The following is a 19,178-nucleotide window of genomic DNA, read 5'->3' as shown; positions in this document are numbered from 1 at the left end:
TGCAATTCCAGATCCAGAGCTGGTGCCCTCTTCTGGCCTCCATGAGCACATGCATGTGCATGTGTACACACACACACACACACACACACACACACACACACACACACACACACACACACACTAATTTTTTTAATTTTGAATGATTTATTTTTATTTTATGTGTATTGGTGTTTTGACTGCGTGTATGTCTGTGTGAATGTCAGATTTCCTGAAACTGGAGTTACAGATAGTTGTAAAGCTGTCATGTGAATGCTGGAGATTGAGCCCAGGTCCTCTGGAAGAGCACTTAACCACTGAGCCATCTTTCTGGCCCCAAGATAAATCTTTTTTAAAAATAAAACAAAGTTGTCAAATACCTCAGACAGGATTCCAGATGTCTACGCACTTTGAAATGTAGACACTGCGTGAAGGTGACATAGCCACAGCATGCTGCTTCCCCCGCTAATTGGGGTCCACTAGGAATGCTTTAGATCCAAACATTAACCTTCCTTTTACCCATTCCTGTTAAGAAACACACTAGGATTCTATAGTTGGTCTTCATGTACATGCAAGGCAAAGACAGAAACATGGCCATAATTGACAAAATAAATATTTATTAGAAATCAAAACAGTATTTCTTCAGTGAGACCAAAGTAGTCTTACTCTTTATGATTTCTTGAACATGTGCTTCCACACATATAACACTAAACACAAGTCTATAAATTAAGTTTTACAATCAAGCACATCCAGTGAGAATGAGATGATGATTTTGTATCTGGAACCAAGATCACAGTAAACATAAAATAAGATAAAAATGTGTAAATCAATGCAGAAATCAAGTATGGTGTACAGACTCTGGTGAGGGCCTGTCTCCCTGGGTCTCACCCAGAGCAAAAGGGGACAGTCACCAGGCCCTGAGGAAGAAAGGAACCTCAATAATACTGTATTCTCTTGGGCATATGCCTAAGAGGTCAATGATTTCACAGTACAACTTTTCACTCCTTCTCCCCATACCAGGAAGGAAGGCAAGCACCTGTGCTCTTCCGGACAGACACATGATGTAATGTCTACAATACAGAACTCTTCCTGAGGAAATGTTTTGCTAACACAGGGTTTGCAGCTACTGTCTGAGCATGCTCAATCCCATCCTGGAAAACCTCTTGCCCCTAAATCACTGAAATATAAGTCATGGAGTTTTAAGATGTCCTGATGATAGGACCGTGGAATCAGTGGTGTGTGTTGTTGCTATTGCTGTTTTGATATTTGGTATCTTTATTTTGTTTTGTTATTGTGTGGCTTTAGGCACATTTGACCTTTAGACTTGCCATTGGGGTTGTAAGGACAATGCTAACTTCCAAGTCATGAGAAAGAGAGGGGGAAAAATACTAGCCCCTGAATGTGCCAACTACAAAAAGACCCAATGACAAACTGTACAGAAGGGGCACCTATGGACCAGAAATGAGGACACCCTAGCCTCACCTGCTCTGGGGTGACTTTGAATAAGTCTGTGTTTGTTCCAGAGCCTGGGTCTCCAGGTGTATGATGGGGGATTTGGTCCTTTGGAGCAGGCTGCCTTTTGTCCAGCTGCCTTTCCCTGCTTTGGTGAACCCTCTTAGCTTGACCTTCCAGGCTGAAAGCCTTAGGGGGAATTTGACGTTTACATAAATATCCAGTTTAGAAGTGGTTTTCCCATCCAGTTCCACAGAAAGCAGATCTCCACAACACATGAGGAGACAACGGGCCAGCTAGTTGTTTCTGTTCACTCAACTTCGCCCACCTTCCATTCAAGTGGGAAATGCAGAGCTGTGTGGGTTTTGTCTACCAAAGTAAAGCTGGCATCCCAGCTCCCTGGAGCCAATGGCGGCCCTTCAGACATGGACTTTTGTTCAGGATAACTCAAGGAACCTCCAGCTATGAAATACTGATTTATAGAATGTCTAGGAACCTTAAAATTCACCTAATTACCTTCTTCAACGTCTTCCCCATAAGTGCTCAGCCCTTTTCTTGAACACCTCCGAAAGCCGGAGCGGCTGTCTACTGAACTGGCTCTCACTATTTCTGCCCATTGGGAGCACATCTTCTCCTTCAGCCCATGATGTCTCCTCAGTCTTCCCTTTTCCAGACATATGATTTGTCATTTTCCCCTACTTGAGTGTGATCTTTGAGCACTAGAGATCCCAGACAGGTGAGCAGGCAGGGACTGCTACAGACTGGGCAGTCTTCAAGTGCTGTGCCACCTACCATCTCTTCCAGACCCAGCCATGCAGGATGTAATGGCCAACTTTTCGCCTGCCCAGCTAAACTGGTACATGGAACCTTCTAGAATGGAGAAACCTGCCAGAGTGGGCTGTTTTGCTGGTCGTGCCTGATTAGCTCACCAAATGCCAAGTTGTCTAAAGACCCAACTTATTTCCAAAACCTTTAGCATTAAAAACATCTTCATAATGACCTATAACTCCATCTCATGCCTTTCCACATGAATCCTTTTACTAAATAACAGCTGAGTGTGGGTTGGGGAAGGAGGGTAATTGCAGTTTTAGTCAGTGGAAAAATTCTTCAATCTCCACCTCTACTCTCCAAACTAACTCTGAAATTTCAAGGGGAAAAAAAAATATGAAAATAAGCCCCAAGTTTGGCAAACATTCTCTCATCAAAAGCCTTCTGCTACAGTTTCAAAATTCACAGTTAGCAAAAACATATGCTAGCAGGGCATTCCGGGCATCTTGCTGAATTCCCCAATGGGAAACACTGGCATGTGCTAGTCACCTCTGAGTTTTAAGACCCTATAAATAGATCAGCTGCTATTTGTGTCTCAAATAAAGTGAGGCCAGTACTGAGTGAGACTGGAAGAAGAGGATGGGTGCCAAACCCTTCCCCCAGATCACAGCCTGTCTCCTTCAGGCTTCACGTGTGTGAGGAAAAGCGTATCGTCTTCTCCCTGGCCACCTGAGACCTAGTATATAATACTTACATCTGGTCCAAAAGCCCAAAATCTGTTTCTCAGCTTTCGAAGTTGCCCACTTCATCTGAAGCAATTTTCATTCAAAACTGAAATGGCTTTCCTGAACTAAGAATTAAAAACCTTATGTCGATTATACTATTAAAGCATCTCTCGGTTGGAGATAGGTTAGCCTTGGATTTTGTCCCAAGGATGGAGCCCAGTTTCCTGTTTCCTGGAGACTCAGGAAGGGCATTTCCATAGCTCACTACCCTCCCCCACCTCCAGCAGATCCAGCTTAGCCTGGGTCCTCTGCACATTCTGGGATAGAATCAAAAGTCTTTCATAAATTCAGGCGATGCAATCATAGTTGGGAAGGTAAAGAGGAGTCTTGGCTGAAGCTGGCCCCAATAATAAGAGGGGAGGGGAAGACCGCTCTCCCTACTCCTCAGACGCCAGCTCCTCCTTTCCCCAGCACATGTGTCTTGGAGCTCAGCCTCACCCTGGGCGGTCGGGAGACTTCCAGACTCAGGACTGCTGGGCATGGGTTTGTACTGACCTCTCTCAAGTCACAAAACCCAGGATGCTTCCCTTCAGATCCCGATGACCGCTGCCCCTCAGCAGGCACCAGTCAACAGGAGAAGCTGAACTCAGCGCTATGCACAGCACCTCAGCACTCAGCCTGCAGCATCAGACCGCGTTGTTCACAGCAGTTCTAAGCCATGCTTCTACACGGACGTTTCTGGAAATTCATCTAACTCATCAAATGCGTAGAGGGTGGTTTTGCTGTTGCTCCTGGAAGAATCTTGGATTTTGTTCACATCTGCTGTGGGAAACAGGGCTGGAGTTTAGATGCCCATCCCTCTCTGTGTGTCCTGCTCCTGCGCCCTTTTTCTCTGCTGGTGCTGAGGCAGAACCCAGGACCTGAGCTATACCCCAGGCCCCTAACATTGAATTTTTAAAAGCTGTTCTAAATAGTGCTATAGAGTATCAGAGCTTGGAGGGGACCCCCAATTTCACAGGTGGGAAAAGCCAGGGTTCTTGGTCTTGATTCTCGCAAAGTTACGTAGTCCGCAAAAGAAGATCCCACACCACTCCAGAGCAGCAGTACCTGTTCGTCTTATGGGCCCTGGATCTTCATTAAGGAAGGACACGTGCGTTTTCCATTCAGTCCACTTCACCTCGTTGATCCTGCAAGTGTGATCACATTACTTACTACTTTATAATCGAATCTCAGTAAACACCAGCAAACTCATTTGGGGTGCCCCAGGTCCATGTAGCTCCTGACTGTCATGGATATGGGAATGCTCCAATTCCTGTTTGATAACCCCACCCACCTCAAAGACTACCGCCCCACACCCCTTCCGTTACCGCAGACACAGCCGGAAGTCCTCGTCTGCTACTTTGCACAGCTCTCCCATGCGGAATCTGCTTCTCAACCACTCTGGTAACACTTTCTCAAACTCCAAAATGGTCCTGGCTCTCTAGGGAGATAAAGAAGCCTAAACTAGTTTTTCCATGCCTGCTCTGAGAGCCCTGCTCCAAAGAAGGGCAGGTACCCATCTAAGAGCTCACTCCAGCCTCACTTGTGCTTAAAGCAGAGGTCTTAAAGATTGAGATCACCTGCAGGATTCAAACAAAGCAGAAACTTTGGGAACGATGCTTAAATTGCTTTAAGCTTCACATAAGTATCTGCACATCAGGAGCCTCCTAACTGAACTGTTGGGATCTTGGAGCTGCGAGTGCAGGAAACAGAAGTCAAACATTCCCACACTCTCTCCCAGGCCTGGACTCCATGGACGCTTTCCTGGTCACGTGCCCAGTCTCTCTGGAACATTATGCAGCCCAGTCAGAAAGATTCTGGCAACTGGAAACCCAAAGTTTCTCTCCCTGTCGTCGTGGTGTGTGCCTCAGTTCTGCCAGCTGGGATGGCAGAAAGAAGCCACAGTCCCTCCCTTGCAGGCAGCTCTGCAGATATCTGAAGGGGTGCTCCCCTCCCCCACCCCTACTTCCAACAAACACTTCCTAAGTGGCACTGCTTCCAGTCAGCTCACAAATCAGGCCATCACCGCAGGACCCACACTGTGTTCTCAGAAGTGGGAAATGATAAGGATGGGATGAAAGGGGGGGGGGGCAGGGGGGGAGGGAGAGTCACTTTCATTTTCCAAAATCTTACTTCTCTTACTTCAACCTGGGGTCACTTTTCAATGTCCACATACCGCAGGTGACAATGAACAGAGCATCCCTAAAAACCTACATTTCCCTGTATGTGCCGCTGGTCTAGACCCTGTTCTCAAAGAGCCCACATTAAGGCTTAAGCAGAGTCTCGGGATGCACCCAAGACCCACTGGTGCCGAGGGGTGTGCAATGCATCAAGATGAAGTGCTGAACAAAGTCCCTACGGAGGGAGGCCTCTGCCCGGCTCACCTGCAAGCGCCAGATCCGCTCACTCTCTTTGGAGACGTTCTCCACCGTCTCCCCCATCAGGGCGATGAGCATATTGAGGAGGAGGACGAAGGTGAGGATGACGTAGGTGATGAGGAGGAAGAGGAAGAGGATGGGGTAGGTGGAGTTCTGCTGGATGTTCAGGTCGCCCAGGCCTATGGTGAGCTTGAAAAGCTCCAGCACCGCGTCGCTGAAGCTGCCGTAGGAGCTGCAGTCCTTTTTCTCCTCCGAGCACTTCTCAATTAGCGAGGCCAGCGCTGGGGAGGCAACAGAGTTTCGTAGGTTCCCTGCTGGCCGGCAACTCACAGAGCTCACATGTGGGCCTGTGTACACGCCTCTCAGTTCCCAGCTCTCCTCTTCTATATCTCCAGTTTGGGGTTCCCCCAGAAGCCTAATGACACTGATTTTTTCCCACCCAGCCTGCAGAAAGCCCTTCCTGCCCACTGAAGCCCAGCCTCTCCTCCTGCCCTCTACCCCCCAGCCCCGGTTTAGCCCTTACTCATCCACAGCCTACCAGGGTTGCCACTTATCCTGTGTGTGACCCTGGCTCCCTATAGACTAAGGTTCTGACTGCCTAAAGCCTAAGCAGTCTCCTCCAGGCCTGTCAGTTCCTGCACCCCCTCCTAATGTTGTACTGTACGGTCCCTGTGGATGAGATCTGGGCTTGCTTTTTTTTTTCTTCTGTCCAACACACCACAGTGATGGTTCTCTGCTGGGTAAGTGAATGGACAGGCTCGTGTGTGAGCGAATGCATGGAGTAATAAGTACATGGTGGAGGATCAAATGAAGGAGCAAGAATTGTCCCTGAAAAAGCATCAGACACATGGGAGCAGCTGCCTAGTTTGAGTCAACAGTCACTGAAGAAAAAAAAGGGGGGGGAAGATCCCTGTAGAAAAATATACTCAACATGCTATCTCCTTATGCAGTGGCTAGAAATAGAACTGGGTTTGCTGTTCCCTCTGCATTTTAAAAAAGGGTCTCCACATCTCTGGTCCTCTCACAGAGATATCTGAAGCAAACTGTGAGAGTCACCTTGGTACAACTAGGTGGCTCCTAGTTTTTGAAGACTACCCATCCGGATTCTTTGAGCTCTCATTTGCCCATCTGTGGAATGGGGCGAGAACATCTACTGAGCTATCTCAGATTGTGATGGATGTGAGAGTCTGGGGGAAACCACAGGTTGGGTGGGTAAGAGTGATGGCCATGAGTCTCTAATCCATGGGTTCAGGGCTGGTAGTCCAGCTTGGCCACGTCGCTGAGAGAAGAAACACGGCTCTGCTTTGCAAACACTAATGTGGCGGGTATTGCATCATCACCGATGAGGCCACTCTGTGTTTGTTTTGTCATTTGGATAGCTAGATAAGGTTCTTAGCAAGCATGGAAGTTACTGCTCATTATGAAGCAATTACCTACTCCAAATCCAAGTAAGAACAGGATGTAAACAAACAAGAACTTCAGAACATCGTGCAAAATGACCTGCAAAGAAATAAACACGATTCAAGTGTAAGGTGTGAGTCCATGGTCGCTGTACATACATCTCCCTGGTACCCACTTAACCCCGCCTTCTCTCTGGCCAGTCTCCCTCCCCTTCTCATGCCTTTGATGCTCCCAGGCTCCTCTGAGGGCCCCAGATCTACGTACCAGGAATCTTTCTTCCCTGCTTTACCCCCAAGGCCTCTCTTCCCATTACCTGACCTCCCAGGATGCAGTTTCTGTGATTCACCCTGTGCCTTTCTCTATGGAGTCTCACATCTTGGCTTCCCTGGGCCAGCGACATGCCAGAGCCAGCCAATACCAACTTCTAAGATCTGATTGCTGAATTTGTATGAATATTGGGGCCATGGCCACTATGAAAAACTGAGTCAAGCGTTCAATTATAAGATAAATAATTCTGGGGCTCTCATGAAAAATGCCAAATTGTGTAGTTGAAGGGTGCCCAAAGCATAGTTCTCTGATCTTCTAACACATATAAATGGTAGCTGTGTGACACAATAGCTGTGTTAATAAACCTGAAATTGGTGATCACGTCACAATATACAGTTATACCCAACCCTGCACTTTAAATGTATACAGACGTTCAATCGTAGCTCAATAGAAAATTAGAAAAAGTGATTTTTATTGCAAAGCTATTCAGCCATGTCAGTCAGGTGCAGAGAGCATGCCTATAGCCCAAGCATGGTGAAGGCTGAGGCAGGAAGAGCAGGCCCTCTAGCCAGCCTGGGCTCTATTTTTAAGAGCCTGTCTAGAATTAAAATCTTAGTCACATACATGTATAGTTAAGCTACATTTTTAAGATAATAAATAGCCAAGATTGGGTGCCATCTGGCTATTTCACTACACTATACAATTATCTGTGCTCTGTGGGATGGTTTACATATCTATTGTAATCAGATAGTGGAAATTCTATGCAATGATGTGCAACTGGGCATCTCTTGCCAGATATATTAAGTGACATGATGTCAGCAGCTGCAAAGCTGTCACGGTAGGAACACTTATGCCATGAAAACTGGCAATGCTACAAATATCTAATCCTACCAGCAAAAAAACACCTCCTTGTTTTATTCACATCTCCATCTGAATTCAAGACAGTGACCCAGAAAATGTTAAGGCAGATTAAACATTAAAATGCGGGCTGTCCGAAACTCACAACTGGTCAAAGTGCAGAGAAAAAGTATCTGTGGAGATTTAGTCACAGATGGGATGACTACATTATGTCCCCTCCCTCACAAGGCTTAGGAACCACTGTGGGACAAAGGGCAAAACGATTGTAAGGACCAACGGCCAGGGGAGATTAGATGGAATTGGCATCTTCTGGAGATGCCAGGGCCTCTGCAGCAATGAACTGCCACTGTTTCCTGGAGAAGACCTGCGTAAGGTCAAGCTAACCAACATCCCAGCTTGGAGTGGGGAGGGGATCACCAGCCCCCACCCCTAGCATAGAAGCTATTCATATTGATGGCTGCAGGGGCGGGGAGGAAGAGTCAGCTTTTCTTTAAGAGTTGGGCCTATGTTATTTGACTACATCCCAGTGGATGGCCCCACACCCATGAGAAGCACAAATTGGAATCATTAGGCATGTGGGGCATATATTATATATGTATTAGGTAGTTTATGCATGTATTTGTGTGCGTATATATTTTTGAGATTTTTTTTAAGAAAAGATAACATGAAGTTAAGAGGGTTTGGTGAGGAAAGGCTCTAAATACGATCAAAATACACTGTATGCATGTGTGAAATTTTCAAAAATTAGTTAAGATATTGTATCTTTAAAGAATATACTGTGAATAATACAGGAATGTTAGCGATCCTTCTGGTACTTGCTAACAATTCCAGTTCAGCGAAGCAGCTGCTCTCAGCTTGACCAACAAGCTCCGCGCTGCGTCTTCAGCGCATCACCTCACACACACTTGCTTACGAAGTGAGCCAGCTGCAGCCAGCTGCAACAGCAGCCTGGAGCAGATGGGCCCACTCAGAAAACAACAAACTATGCATGGATGCAATGTATCTGCTCTCACCTATGTACGTACAGGTGTGTGCGCGCGCACACACACACACACACACACACACACACACACACACACACACACACACATCCCAAAGAGCAATTGTTAGCACACCAGTGCTCAGGGGTCAGAACATTTCCTTCACAAAGTGTGTCCCTTTCCAATGCCCAGCAAGCCCAGTTGTTTTAAAGTCTGGACCCTTAAAAGTCTGAAATGAAGACTGTGGCATTTGGGAGAGAGTGCTGAACTACCAATTGCTGCTCCAGATCTGGGTCGGCACACCTGAGCCTGGACCCCTCTCCCTCAAGGGGCGCTCCAGCGGCTCGGTTCCCAGCGTACCTTCTGGATCATGACGCTGTACATGCCCATGGACTGGAAGCCTCTGGTGTAGTAGAGCATGTTCGCCCAGCCCAGGGCCATGGCCAGCACGAGGCAGGCGAGGTATTCTTTGTAGGCGAACAAGTACAGGAAGACAGACAATATCACAAGCGCAGCTTGGACGAAACTGTTCAGGAGACACGGGAGACAGGGGCCTTACTTCTCAGCAGCAGCAGGCACAGGCTTTTCCGCCCCCGAACCTTAACCTCCCAAAGGGTCACCCTGGTGGCTGATGCCAACCAGACGCACAAGCCTGCCTGGCATCCGTCCGTTCAGCTGGGTCTGAATGCAGTGTAGACTGCAGCACTGGGACACAAGGCAGAGCCAGTGTGGGCTGGTAGTATCTGACGGGGACTTAAAGGCCAGATGCCAGCAGAGTCTGGCATACAACCCACAAGGCCTGATGGCTTTTAGAAATCAGCTACATGATTACAATTTCCACACAGATGTGGGAAACACTAGGGTAGATGAGTTAGTAAAAAAGTACGTTTTCAATAAAAATGTTCTAACATTTATACTCAGAAACTAATCATAAAGTCCCCCAAAGCTACTCTTGTGTCATTTTAAGGTATGACATACATTATATGAAGCATGACAGCTATAAAACAGCAGACACTGCCTTTCTACTTATACGAAGTACCCAGAGTGGTCAAACTCAGAGGTGGTCGCCAGGGGGGAAGCCTGAATGGGGTGATTTACTCTTTGGGAGCTTCAGTTTTGCGAGAAGAAAAGCACCCCAGAGGCTGGGGCACAGCAGTCTTGAGCTGTGCTTGAATGTGGTTAAGAAGACAGCTTCAGGGCTGCAGAGATGGCTCAAGTGGTAAAGTGCTTCCTGCCAAGACTGAGGACCTGAGTTTGATTCCTGGAAATCACATAGTAGAAAAAGAAAACCAACTCCTTCATGGTGTCCTCTCACTTCCACATATGTACTATGGCATGTTACACACACCCCCTTCACACACACACATACACACACACACAGACAAATATTTTCTTAATTATTTTAAAGATGGTAGTCTTTGTGTGATGTGTCACTATAGAAGAGGTCGCAGAATGATTGCAAGAGCCAGAGGTTGGGGGAGGTGCTCTGCAAAGCAGTTGTTTCTGAGTATGACAGGGCTGTCGTGTACAAGAGACCTACGCAAGATCAAGCCAACCAAAATTCCAGCATGAGTAGAGGACGGGCCCACAGAGCCCCACCCATGGCTGAGGAGCTCTCTGCACCTGATGCCTGCTTCGAGGGGGGGGGACAGTGTTTGGTGATGTAGCCCCTGGTGGGTTACCAGCCCGCACTACATAACTGAGCTCTGAGCCAGCCACACAGTGAAACCCCATCTCAAAAAAAAAAACCATAAATCAAAACTAGTACATGAAATTTGGAGGAAGAAGTTGGAGAGGAATGTGAGAGTGTTGGAGCAGGTGAGAGCAAAATGTTGAATTGACGAAAATGTTTTACATAAATGTATTAAAAAAACAATAAATATAGCATACAAGAAGCATACATGATGAAAATGTCCTCCTAAGCAGTGTCCATTTTTCCAGCTTTGCAGACATCTAGTTGAAAATATGCTTGTGTTTCTAATGTCAGACAGTTCACACAAGGTATCTTACGGAGTTCAGACCACAGCAAGCTTGCTTTTCCCTCAGGGGAAGAACAAAGGCCTAACTGGTAGACCACCCTGGGGACTCGAGTGAGGAAAAGCAGCTCTGCTCTCCTCTACTCTAACAAAACACAGAAGCAGAAGAGCAGGGCAGCACACTAGGACCAGAGGCTGTATAAACATATCCCCTCTTAGAGCCAGCATACTTTCTCAGCGGCAGCAGGCACACATCTGGCCTACATCCTGGGGCAGTGTCCATCTGGCCTGTCCACTTGCTGCACCTGTCCTTGGGGCATGAAGAACTCCATCCGTACCTCTAGACAGCAGGTCGGAGTTGGAGATGGCTCAGACAGCATAATGCTTCCTGCACAAGCATGAAGACTTGAGTTCAGATCCTCAGCACCCACGTTTTAAAAAGCCAGATGTGGCAATGAGTCCCATCATGCCAGCCCTGGGGAGGCAGAGATCAGAGGGTCCCTAGGGCAATCAAAGAACTCCAGACTCAGTGAAAGACTGTGTCTCAAAAAGTAAGCTGGATACCCTATGAGCATATAAAGGGGGAGGAAGTCCCCCTCAGGCACAGTCATAGGGGAGGGGAGTAAGAGGAAAATGGGAGGGAGGGAGGAATGGGAGGATACAAGGGATGGGATAACCATTGAGATGTAACAAGAATAAATTAATAAGAAAATAAATAAAATAAAATGAATATACAAGAAAAAAAGTAAGCTGGAGAGTGATTGAGAAAGATGCCCAACATTGAACTATGGCCTACATACATAACACATGCACTCCTGTACTCCTGTACATGTGCAGATATCACACACACACACACACACACACACACACACACACACACACACGGAAACATCAGTCTCCTACATATTCAAAAGAGAGACATTAATGGTGTGCTACAGTGGCAAAACCAGCATTCCTCATCCTTAGCTGTGGCCTCTGTGACATTACCACAGAGTCAAGCTGAATCTGCCTCTGCTCACTAAGCCAAGGGTCACGGGAGCCCTCAGTGTCAGCTGCACACGACTTCATGCAGAGAGACTGCTAAGCTGGGCTTTCTCGATGGAGCCCAGGGCCACCAACACAACAATAGCTGGGTCTCTGACACCACCGGGGCATGCATCGTGGTGGGTGACTCGCTACCTTGCTCTGAGAACTCCAGGGGCGACTATACATGAGACAGATTTCTCAGGTGCCTTCTAAGTCCTGACCAACCAAGATATCCATTGGCAACTCTGAGGCACCACTGAGGGTAGATGGGACTTCCCTGAGACACTGCTGTGTGCAAACCCAAGCCTATGCTTCTCCATGGTGCCTGCCACTTGGGGGCCTAAGAGATGGAGTCATCCCTCCCCTGCCATCAGGGCAAGCTCTGCCCTAAGGGTTGCTGATCCCCTTCCCAGGCATTGAAACAGATGTCCATCTACAAGCGGCAAAGGGGGCCTCTGGACTATAATAATAGCAGGACGTTTAGATATGATGACATGTTTGGATGGCTATTCCAGAGAGTCTTCAGCTTTTCCTCTCCATTGTGACCAAAGGGACAGACCTACTTACAAGACAAAGTGAAACCAGGCATCCGACAGGATGGACTGAAGATCGGAGGGTCGCAGCAGGAAAATGGCAATGCCCTAAGAGCAACAGAAAAGAAGAGCTTTTTCCTGCAGTCCACCCAGTGTTCTGGGAAGAACTACTCCAGCGGGGGTTCAGGGAGGGCTGTGTGTGTGACAGCTCAGCTAGAGTCCAAGGCTGGGATATGGAAGCTGACCTGTGCCTGGAGGACGTCACTGAGCCCTCGATGAGGGTGGATGCTCCCACAGGCTTCTCACTCGCATCCTCAGCCCAGAAACTGCAAAGCCACACAGCCACCGTAGCTACCCACCAAATGTGGCCTAATTCCCCAGCCTCCGAGCTTTCTCGGAGCCTGCTGCTTATCATGGCTTTCCAGGCGTACCCTGCTCTAGGGGCGATGTAGCTTCCACCCTCCTCTCACTCCCAGATAACTCATCTCCCTCCCTCCAAACACCTCTAATACACCTTACAGTCTAGATGTCTGTGCCCGTTAGCGCCCTTGCCAAACCGAGCTTAAGAAGGGCAGGCTCCCTCCATCCCTGTCACACACCCCAGTGTCCCAGATACAAAAGGCTCAAGATCCACAGGTTGGTTCATTGCCTGACTCTATGGCTCATGAATGGGCGGGTGAGTGAGTGAGTGGATAGACGGATGGGCAAACGTATAGATGGATAAAAATGGCTGAATAAAATCAGAAGCATGGTGCTTTGGTTATGTAGGATTTGTAATGGATGAGTGAGGGGCTGGGTAGAATAGAGGCAGGTCACAGGATGGTAGAATCAAGAAGAAAGAATGGTAGACCCAAGTGGCCTGAAGGATAGACACCTGGTGAGCGGAGGATGGGATGGAGCAGGTAGAACTGGCCTGTCTTGGTCATTGTTCTCTGTGCTGTAAACTTAGGAATCTAAGGCCTGAAAAAGAAACATCTTCCTGAAGCCCCTATAGTAATGGAAATACAGGCCAAGAGTAGAAGCCTGCCCTGCTCCCACCCGGCTGGCCTCCGGTAGTCTAGGAAGGCATAGAGCCGTACTCACCTCTTTCACAGAGATGCACATGGCCCAGATAAGAACAAACATCCTCCCTAGGAGTTGCAACCAACTCATCTTGTGTGTCAGGGCCAAGGGATGTGGGAGGGCCTGGGACAGAACGAAAGAAGGTGGTGAGGATGAGGAGCGGAGAGAGAAAGGCAGCGCCAGCTCTGGAGGACCCAGGCTGTACATGGGTGCTGGACCTTCAAGATGGACCATGGATCATTGTGGCACTCCATCTCCTGGCTCTGCCTGCGCCACCCTCAGTGGGAAGCCAGAAATTTGCAGTGAGGGCAAAGCATTATGGGCTAACAACCCACGGCCCACCTGCATGGGTCCTTTCAACCATGTCGACTACCAGACACTCAGAGGGTCCTCTTCCCAAAGTTCAGTGAAGCCGAAACTCTGCACCCCACTAACAGATGGGTAACTGAGGCCCAGTGTAGTAGGGAAGCTTAGCCAAGTACCTTCTCCTCCACCTGCCTCCTGTGGGCCTCACAGCAGACAGTGTATTCTAGAGCCACATAGAAAGCCTGGGAAGGACCTAGCCCTCCCTAATGCACAACTCTCTCTCCCAGTAAGAGTCTCCCTAGATCTGTGCACCTGCATCTCTGCTAACTGTTCTTTTCACTGGGAACTTTGGAAAATAACTGGATGCTACCATGAAAATCACTTAGCCTATCTGAGCCTCAGTTTCCCCATCTCCACATGGGGCAGTTCCAAGATCCTCCACCTCAGACCTCACAACCACCACCCCATCCCCAGGACTCCTCTCCCCCACCTCGTACCTCATCCTCCCGAGGACGGTAGTAAGAGACGAGGGTCAGGGTGATGTTGTAGAAGAAATAGAAACAGAACGACAGGAAGAACATGTACTTGGCAAATTTCTTCCATTTCATGTGCAGCAGCGTGTGCAGAGGCTCCAGGGTCAGCATCTCATGACGGTTCTAGGGACAGAACACCACGTGGAGATGAGGCAGGCAGAGGAGGACCATTTTCTTTTCTTTTTAATATTTTATTAATTTATTCATATTGCATCTCAATTGTTAGCCCATCCCTTGTATCCTCCCAATTCTCCCTCCTTCCTGCTTCCTCCCCTACTCCCCTGCCCTATGACTGTGACTGAGGGGGGACCTCCTCCCCCTGTATATGCTCATAGGGTATCGAGTCTCTTCTTGGTGACCTGCTATCCTTCCTCTGAGGGCCACCAGGTCTCCCCATCAAGGGGACGTGGTCAAAAATGGGGCACCAGGGTTTGTATGAAAGTCAGACCCTCCCTCTCCACTCAACGGTGGAGAATGTCCTGTCCATTGGCTAGGTCTGGGTAGGAGTTCCAAGTTTACTGCCTATATTTTCCTTGGATGGTGCCATGGTTTGAGCAGGACCCCAGGACCCAGATCCGCCCATCATAATGTTCTTCTTGTAGGTTTCCAGGACCCTCTGGATCCTTCTATTCCCCTGTTCTCCCATGCTTCCCTCACCTAAGGTCCTAATATGATGAGAAGGATCATTTTCAAAGGTCCCACCAGGAGCCCAGAGTCAGTGGGGCCAGTGGCAGAAGGCTCCAGCCATCATGGGCAACAGACTGGCTTGGTGGAAGTGCTGGGAGTTCCCAGCACCCAGGGCTCCTTTGCGGGCAGTCAAATGCTACATGGGTCTGGGGTTTTCCAGCAGGAGGACCTAACAATGCACAGCAGGAAGTGGGGACTAGAAATGGGTCCCAGTATCCCTGTGACCTTAGGACAGCTCCTGAGCCTTTCTTGGCTCGCCTTTTCATCTATACCACAACCCTTAACCACGCTGGCAAACAGGCTGCTGCGAGGGTCCAGGGAACCTCTGCGGAGCAAGGCTGGACATAACGTACAAAGGATGGAGAGCTGGCCCACTGCCTTGCTCGCCCCAAGAGCTGAAATCTGTCTGAGCCGATCCTCTGTCTTTACCTGTGGCTGCATCAGCTTTCCCCCTCCTGACTTCTCCAGGAAGGGTCCAGATTGCTCTAGCTAGTGAGCTTGATCTCGTGTGTACTCAAGTTTAGAGGAAGAAAGGACTCTAAGTCAGGCCATACAGGTGAGTTCGGGTGTGCAACATCAATATCACACACTTCTCATTGCCTGCAAACTGCCCAGGACTCTGAGGCCAGCCCCTCACCCTTCACTCTGTTATTCACTGTTAGCCAGGAGCAGAAGAGCGAGCTTCTGTCTGGGCCCCGCCCTCTACATCAGACTCCACCACCAAAACAAATCACCAATATGGGACTTAGGGGACTCTGGCACAATTGTCCCCAGGGTCCTCAAGCCCTGGCCTGAGGTCTAGCCCTCATTCCTCATTTCTGCCAGCCTGCCTGGGAGACCCACATCAATGTTGGTGTTGTAGACGATAATTTCCAGCACAGAGTTATCTGTCGTGGTGTCTACGTTGGTGAGGTCATACAGTGAGGATGACACAGGCCCGTACGCCCAGTCTGTGAACTTCCTGGACAGGCTCCGGAGAGGCTTCTCTTTGATCTCGCGACTGAGGATGTACTTCAGAATCTGGGGACAGGAAGGAGGATAGTGAGGGATGGACCAACCAGAGGTAGGTTAACCCTGAATATGTTCCCACCAAAAAACAGTATGAGTACCACCTCTGCCTGGAGCCATGACCTTGGATATCTGTGAAACGGGAGCGAAGCCACACACTTCTGGCCTTCTCTCAGAGTGTGTGATCCCTCTTGCACACCGCAGAAAGCCAGATCATCCTCTAGGAGGTCCCTAAACCAGCTGGGTCCCAGCTCGGTAAGGAATCCATGAATTGGCCGTTTTTAGAAGTGGTTTCCATGAGGCCTGAACTTGAGGCTCTGGTTTCTCTGCTCCTCCATTCCACCCCCACTCTAGACTTTCCAGCCAGACGCATCATCACTCTGGCTGGACAAGCTATGACATCAGGCACCAGGCTTCACAAAGAGGCCCATCAAGCCCACTCTGCAGGTCAGTGGTCCTCAAACTCTGCTGTGTATTAGGGTCTCTGGGGAATTTTTCAAAGCACCCAGATGCAGATCGTATTTGTAATGTTCTCCTGATGAGTCCTCTGTACCACTGCTCTGTCTTACCACTATCTGAAAGCTACCCCACTGATCACCCTAACTTGGGGATAGAGAATCCAGGAGCATGAACTCAAAACCCAACAGGAGGGACCTGTTGGGAGGACAACATAATCGTGTGACTCTCACGCAGCCCCACAGCATCCCCACTGCATCTCCCACTACAGCCCAGGCAAACAGCTTCTGCACCCCAATGAGTAAAAGCCCCAAGAGCATGTCTGCAGCTTGGGCATTGCAATGTCCTCCACTCCTGGTATGGCAGCCATCTTGGGTGACATCCAGGAAAATGTTCTACAAGACACTGGATAAAGGCAAGGACTCAGGAAACTCCCTGAGACCGGCCTGGATAAGAACACTATCCCGTAGAGCATAAGGGTTCCCAGGGCCATGTCTCCTGCAAGATGCACCTTCCCTGGGCTGGAGTGGCGGGGAGCACAAATGAGACAGGAGCATACAAGGAAACCCACAAATACCCTCTGACTCTCCTCAGAGCCCCTGCAAGCTCTGACCCTGGCTACCAGGATAGGGGGGTCAGGTCATACAATTCACCCTTTGTTAAAGCCGGTCTCCGCTTCCTCCTCCCCCACAAGGGAATAAAAAGGTCCCTTGTGGGCTCCAGCTGACCTCAGGGCAGCTGACTAGGAGAAAGCAAGGGTACACAGCTAGAATTGTTCAGTATGTGCCAACCATCCAGTGTCCCCTCACAGCCTCCCAGGAGCCACACCCCCCTCCCAAGGTCCGTCCCCTGAGAAGAAGGTTGATCTCAACAGAACCACAGCTCCAGCCACATTGACCTGACCCAACCTAGGTCTTCCCAAGGCTCCCAGATCAGCCTGGTGTTCTTTGAGCACATCACACAGGCAAAGGTGCCTGTAGAGCCACACTCTGCTGGAGAAGAGGCCTGGCCAACAGGCTAAGGTCCCTCTATTGCCAGGGATCAGAAGCCTATCTGCTGTGGACCCACAGCAGCCACTGTGGAGCCTCTGCCCCCAGAAGAAGCAAGCCTGAAGGACGGACACACGGCCTGTGGCTGAGCATCACCACTCAGGAATGTTCAACCGCAAAGCACCTGGCATATTGCATCACCTCAGTCTTAAGGATTCCCCAATCTGGCTCCACCTAGGAAGTTCCAGGAAGGGAGACTGAACGCTGAAGTCCAGGACTGATATCGTAAGGGTGGACCATATGCTAGAGTTTCCTGAGCCGCCACCGCCACGCGTCCAGACCTCAGCTGGAGCCTGTGGGATTCTCAGACGGGCCCCAGGCTGCCCGAGTGGCAGCTGTGCCTCCCCAGCCCCCACACCCGCTACAGGGCCCCACCTCAGCCTTGCCCATCTTGGCAGCCAGCTGCAGTGGCGTGAGGCCATCATTATTGCGCATGGTCTCCAGCTCCCAGTTGCCACTCTTCAGCAGGATCATGTCATACATGCGCTTGACAAAGTCGTTCTGGGTCTTGAAGTCCTCAGCCACTGTGACCAGCGCGTGCAGGATGTTATTTCCCCGAGAGTCCTGGGAGGTGATGTCCGTCTGCCCGTTCTCCATCAGGAGTTGCACGATCTCAGGCTGGTTGGTGCATGCTGCCAGGGCCAGTGGTGTCTCGCCTGGGGGAGGGGAGTGTCTGAGCTCGGTCCCCTTGCAGGCCAAATACAATATACTCCTGGCCCCAGGTCCAGAGGCCCAGATGTCGACCACCACAGCAGCACCCATTCCCTGAGGTTCCCTGGCCACCTCCCCTTGCTCAGTGAAGAGGGAAGTGAGTTCAGACCTGCAGTCACCTGATCTCCCTGCTCCCCAATGACTTCCTAATGCTCTGCTCAGCAGACAAGCAGAACAAGCATGCTAGGTCCCTGCTTCCCCAGTGTGAGAACTCCAACTCCAGTACAACCCCTAAGGCCTTATGTGGTGTGAGCTCCTCTCACCCTCTCACACATGCTCACACCTCTCCAGTGGCAGCAGCCTTCGTCCTCCAACAAGGGGCATTTTCTAACTTCAGGGCCTTTGCATACCCTGTTCTAACTTCCTGTAGCTACTCTGTAGTGCTTACTCCCAGTCTTTGCTCAGATCCTACCTTCCCAGTGACTCACTGTAACCATCCTATTTAAAATCTAGAAACCCTCCTACCCACCCAGAGAAAACGCCTGCTCCTCTTCCTCTGTTTTACTCCCACCTGCGCCCTCTCTTCCTCCCGCCCCACAAATGTCTCCCAACACAGGCTGTAGTTAGACCCCGTGCTAAGCAATGAGCACCCAAGGCTGACGGACGGAGCCAGAAGCTGTCCTCAAAGATGTGCAGACTCATCCAGTCCTGCTAATTAAAAAGCCAAAGGTAGGGCTGGGGAGATAGTTCCGTGGATAAGAGTTCAGATCCCCAGAGCCCATGTAAAAGGCGGGGCATGGCGGCCACAGGCAGAGACAAGAGTCTACGGGGCTTACTGACCACCAGCCTAGTTCCAGATCCAGTGAGAGACTCTGTCTCAAGAGAAAAGGATGAAAAGTAATGCAGGGGACAGCAGATGTCCCCCTCTGGCCTCTGCACACACATTCACATGCATCTCACATAGAAACTTCACACACAAACAAAAAAGAGGGGGGACAGCAATGACAGGTCCAGTGAGGCTTCTGATTGCCCATCCTGACTGTGATG

At 49.5% G+C, this 19,178-nt stretch overlaps 1 protein-coding gene across 6 annotated transcripts in view; it reads right to left on the bottom strand.

Moving 5' to 3' along the window:
* Positions 1-571: 571 nt before the first annotated feature.
* The window catches only part of TRPV3 (transient receptor potential cation channel subfamily V member 3), a 36,025-nt gene continuing 17,418 nt past the window's right edge, over positions 572-19,178 (bottom strand). For 4 of the 6 annotated variants that reach the window (XM_084748277.1, XM_084748281.1, XM_084748279.1 and 1 more), the window contains 11 exons: positions 17,856-18,136; positions 15,811-15,987; positions 14,245-14,403; positions 13,463-13,564; positions 12,414-12,487; positions 9,205-9,370; positions 6,772-6,838; positions 5,345-5,619; positions 4,289-4,401; positions 4,029-4,108; positions 572-3,743 (listed from right to left, as the gene is read on the bottom strand). In XM_084748277.1, coding sequence (XP_084604403.1) covers positions 3,646-3,743; positions 4,029-4,108; positions 4,289-4,401; positions 5,345-5,619; positions 6,772-6,838; positions 9,205-9,370; positions 12,414-12,487; positions 13,463-13,564; positions 14,245-14,403; positions 15,811-15,987; positions 17,856-18,136 — 1,592 coding nt within the window. In that variant the 3' untranslated portion in view covers positions 572-3,645. Of the gene's footprint in view, positions 3,744-4,028; positions 4,109-4,288; positions 4,420-5,344; positions 5,620-6,771; positions 6,839-9,204; positions 9,371-12,413; positions 12,488-13,462; positions 13,565-14,244; positions 14,404-15,810; positions 15,988-17,855; positions 18,137-19,178 lie in introns of those variants that run through there. The other 2 variants (XM_084748278.1, XM_084748282.1) reach the window with 2 other exon arrangements.

The sequence above is a fragment of the Acomys minous genome (assembly GCF_964271855.1).
Source record: "Acomys minous genome assembly, chromosome: 12".
NCBI classification, from domain to species: Eukaryota; Metazoa; Chordata; class Mammalia; order Rodentia; family Muridae; genus Acomys; species Acomys minous.
The sequence above is the reverse complement of the archived record's forward strand: the minus strand, read 5'-3'. Positions and strand labels throughout refer to the sequence as shown.